The sequence below is a fragment of the Venturia canescens genome, chromosome 2 (assembly GCF_019457755.1).
Source record: "Venturia canescens isolate UGA chromosome 2, ASM1945775v1, whole genome shotgun sequence".
In the NCBI taxonomy this organism is placed as follows: domain Eukaryota; kingdom Metazoa; phylum Arthropoda; class Insecta; order Hymenoptera; family Ichneumonidae; genus Venturia; species Venturia canescens.
In genome coordinates, this window is record NC_057422.1 from 25,376,816 (window position 1) to 25,380,958 (window position 4,143).

At 34.6% G+C, this 4,143-nt stretch overlaps 1 protein-coding gene across 1 annotated transcript; it reads left to right on the top strand.

Annotated features, from left to right (window-relative positions):
- The first annotated feature begins 462 nt into the window (after nt 1-462).
- LOC122406193 (uncharacterized) lies at nt 463-1,727 on the top strand. The gene is made up of 3 exons (XM_043411490.1): nt 463-832; nt 1,040-1,130; nt 1,576-1,727. The coding sequence occupies exons 1-3, from the start codon at nt 534-536 to the stop codon at nt 1,582-1,584; spliced, it is 399 nt and encodes a 132-aa protein (XP_043267425.1). The 5' UTR covers nt 463-533; the 3' UTR covers nt 1,585-1,727.
- The last annotated feature ends 2,416 nt before the right edge of the window (nt 1,728-4,143 follow it).

Genomic DNA, 4,143 nt, shown 5'->3' on the forward strand with positions numbered 1-4,143 from the left:
ACGAATTTTGTCACAAAAATCTTGGTACTAAAGAAAAAAATCATCGTGCCTATTTAGAAATCAGGCTCTTTTCGAAATTAGTGAATCGATCTAATTTGTGACCCGAATATGAGGTTTTTGATAGCTTTGATGAAGATAGATCCAGCGGTTGTTCTTTTTCATTTCAGCGAAAGAATATTAGAGGCTAATGGGGGATTTGTTTTCTGCATACCTTTCTTGGTGTCACATGATATTTTACTAACTATACATGATTTCCTCAGACGGTACAAGCTAGGAATCGATAAGGAAATCACGAAAGAGATTGTCGTCGACTCTGGCGTACGGTGTCAATTTGACACCTATCAACTAGACACCGTTCATCTTCCCCCCCCCCCACCATTTCTTGGGTAAGCCGACGACACCGTACCGAGATTCTCCTCTCCCACAAGATACGGGAGGAAGAAGACAGAGTGTCGGGTCGGTGTGTCCGCTCGGTACTCCGCCGCATTGTAAAGTAAACTGATCAGTTGAGTTGAAGTGTTCAAGCGAACAGTATGTCGTCTCAAAGCTATGACCGAACAGATATAAAGAAATTCGATAAAAATATTAAAAATGTTCCCGAAGTTTTTGGCCGCGTAGTTGTAGCGGTTGCCGCGTCTCGTGAAAATGGAAAAAATCCACAAACGTTCAACTCGCGAGACATTGACGGGGTCATTAAATCTGTGTATGACTGGCCGGTACCTGATAAAAGGCGTGATTACATGAGGAAATTTGTAAGCAAGAATAGTGATTCCATGATCGATTTCATCAGTAGTCGGAAGATAACTTCAAAACGAACCGTAAATAGTGAATTGTAAGTATTATGTTAATCTCTTTTCTCCTGTATTGAATTGCATGCGTACTTTGACCCATATTCATTATGAGTCAATGAGCCCATATTAATATTCATGATCAGTCAATGAGTATGGGTCAAGGGTATAGGTATTTCCTCTTATTCAATCACTAAACTTGAAGGTTACCATAAGGATATAGAAGAAATATTTCTTACATTTTGTTACAGTAAAAGTTTTTACGATATTGGGAGTGCAGCTGTGCAGTACGAAAAGATGAAATCAGCGGTTTATGCGAATGGTGGAAGAGAAAAGAACCAGGTGAATGTTTCATTTATTTCGTAATATCGATAAATATGAACAGTCTTAAATCATCATTGGTATCAGGCCATTGAAATATTTCAATGGCTCTAGTAGAAACTATTTGAAAATGATATTACGCATCGGCATTCAACGAAATATTTTTTATCACGTCCCAAGGGAGGGTATTTTCGTAATTGAAAATATTTCCGGATAGCTGACAACGAATCTGGACCCAAAATGGAAATTCTAAGAATAATATGTTCTTCGAGTTCGAGTTTTCAAAGTACGATCATAGAACATCTAGTTTTCGTTAAACTCTAATCAATTCTATTAATTTTTTCGAGTTCGGGGCCAAATTGAATTTTTTATTTGAAATGTATTTTTAACCAAGTCATTACTTCCACATGAAAATGGGGGATCCCACTATTAATAAATATGTCGTTTCTCTCTTTCATTGGTACAGTCTATGTAACCATCTACATCGAGGGATCTCTTCGCTTCCAATCCAACTCCACGTTTGGCGCCTCGTCAATCATCCGAGTTTCGCGGATTCTCAAACGAAGAGAAGAAAAATATTAAAAAAAAAAAAAATTCACGTAAATAAAAAGTTATTCAGTATCAATCTTGCCATGTCTTGGTTCTTTATTTCTATTTGCACTTTTTCCTGTTCCTGTAAGGCCCGTAGAAGATTGCTTCCCTCTACTTTGCGTGACGGAGTATTCATCTTCGTTTTGGTAAAAAAATATCAAAAACTACAGAGATAAACCATATTTTGCATTCGATTCGTCTCCATTTCTGGGAAATCTCAATTTTTCTGAGTATGGAGGTTAGAGTGATGCAAAAAAAATCGATATATTTTTTTCTCGGAGGTTCAACGGAAATCGTTGGTACATAAAAAAAAAAGTAATTTTCCCAAAATTTCAGATTGTTAAAAAAATTTTTAGATAGTGCTCAAGCCACTTTTCGATATTTTCCTGTCTTTTTCTCTAAAATCGCGAAGCAATTTTTTTTTCGCTCTCATAGCAGAAAGTGTTAGTCCTTCATGAAATCATAAACCTAATAAAATTTTGTTACTCTCAAAAAAATTTTAAGGCTACCTCGCATAATTTATTTATTTTTTTCTTTATATTTAGTTAGAAATTATGAGATTAAAAGACGTGGGACTCTAAATGACACTTTTGGTCGTCCTTCCAAAAGAGAAGATGAATGTACTTTAGAAAAACATAGTTTTTCAAAATTACATGTTATAACAATGATTTTTGCGTTTTCTCATGCGATTGATTTTGATTTTTCTGTATTTTCAATCATAGATTAAATATATTTTTATGCACGAAAGCTTACTAGGGCGTCGTACAAAAATGACAACGTGCTAAATAAAGCTGTGTTTTGCCTAATTCAAATTCTTTTTTTCAAAGTCTAAAATTTCTCCGCAGAAAATGTTGAAATTTGGGAATTTTCTAGTTTTTCGTGCAATATAATCAGTAAAATATTTTGACCGAATTCTGTTAGAAAAAAATGGAGACTATTGGATGCAAAATCGCAAACATTTTTCATCAAACTTCCAAGATCGATCTCGTTATTTTTGCGGATTTCAAAGAAAATTAAATTAATAAGAACGAGATAGGTCTTGATAGTTTTTGATTGTAAACAAACAGTTTGTAAACAAACAGGAATGAAACATTTTTGCGATTTTTCACTCATTAGTCGACATTTATTTTCCATCAAAATTCAGTGAAAATATTTTCCTAATTTTTATGACAAATGGGAAAATTAAAGAATTCCTGAATTATAACGTCTTCTACGGTGAAATACCACATTTTTAGATAAAGAAATTCAATTGACAAAATTTAAAAAAACTTTTTTGTAAAATACTTCCACCCCTTCTTTTGGAAGGACGTCAATAGCTATTTGTAGCCGCACGTTTGTTAATCTCATAATTTATAGCTAAATATACAGAAAAGGGAAAATAAGTTAAGAAAGTTACCCTTTAAATTTTTTTCAAGTCAAAAAATGTTATTTGATTATAATTTCATGGAGCACTAATACGTTCTGCTATGAAGGCAAAACAAAAATTTGTTTCGCGATATTTGAGAAAAAACAGGAAGATATGGAAAAGTGGCTTAAGTACTATCTAAAAAATTTTTCAAATATCGGAAATTTTGAAAAAATTACTTGTTTTTGATATACTAACGATTTCCGTTGGAGCTCCGGGAGAAAAAAAATATCGATTTTTTTTGCATCACCCTAATGGAGGTACGGTGTTCGTTCTTGAGACGAATAGCGAGTGTTCTTGGCGACTGAGCGTTCATTGTTATTTATTCAGAGAGGTACGTAAATCCAACGATTTTTGCTCTGTCTATACCCAAGAATACACCAAGGTATAGCATCGAAATCGTCTCCTTTTTGGAGGAATAGATATTTTTTTTACTTCGGTGGAGCAATCTTTGTCCTTAAGTCGGATAACGAGTTTTCGAGTCAACTGAGCCTTCGTTATTTATACAGGAAGAGGAATCTATTAAAAGGTTTGTTGGACGGAAGAAAAATATTGCAAAATATGAGAAGGAACCACATTTTCCATTGCATTCGTCTGCATTCTTGAAAAATCGAGATTTTTTCTGAGTTAGTGAAACGAACTCCTTTCACGAGACCAGTAGCGAGGGTTCGAGGCCGCTAAGTTTTCGTATTCGTCCAAGGAAATGAATCCAATTGTCACCGCTTCCTGTACACCCTAAAAATATTAAAAATGACATAAAAAAAAAAAAATATCCTTTGGAGTCCTCTCCGTTCGTGTAAAATCGACATTTTTCCGAATTTAGTAGAGCAATCTGTGTTCCCAGCTCGGAAAACGAGTGTTGGAGCTCACTAAGTCTTCGTGATTCATTCAAGGAGGTGAATCCAATTGTCGTGTTCCGTTGTATGGTCGGAGCATACCAAAAACTATACGAAGAAACCACCTTTATTATTGGAATCGTCTCTATTCTTGAGAAATCGTGACTTTTTCGAAAATGATCGAGCAATCTCTGTTCTTAAA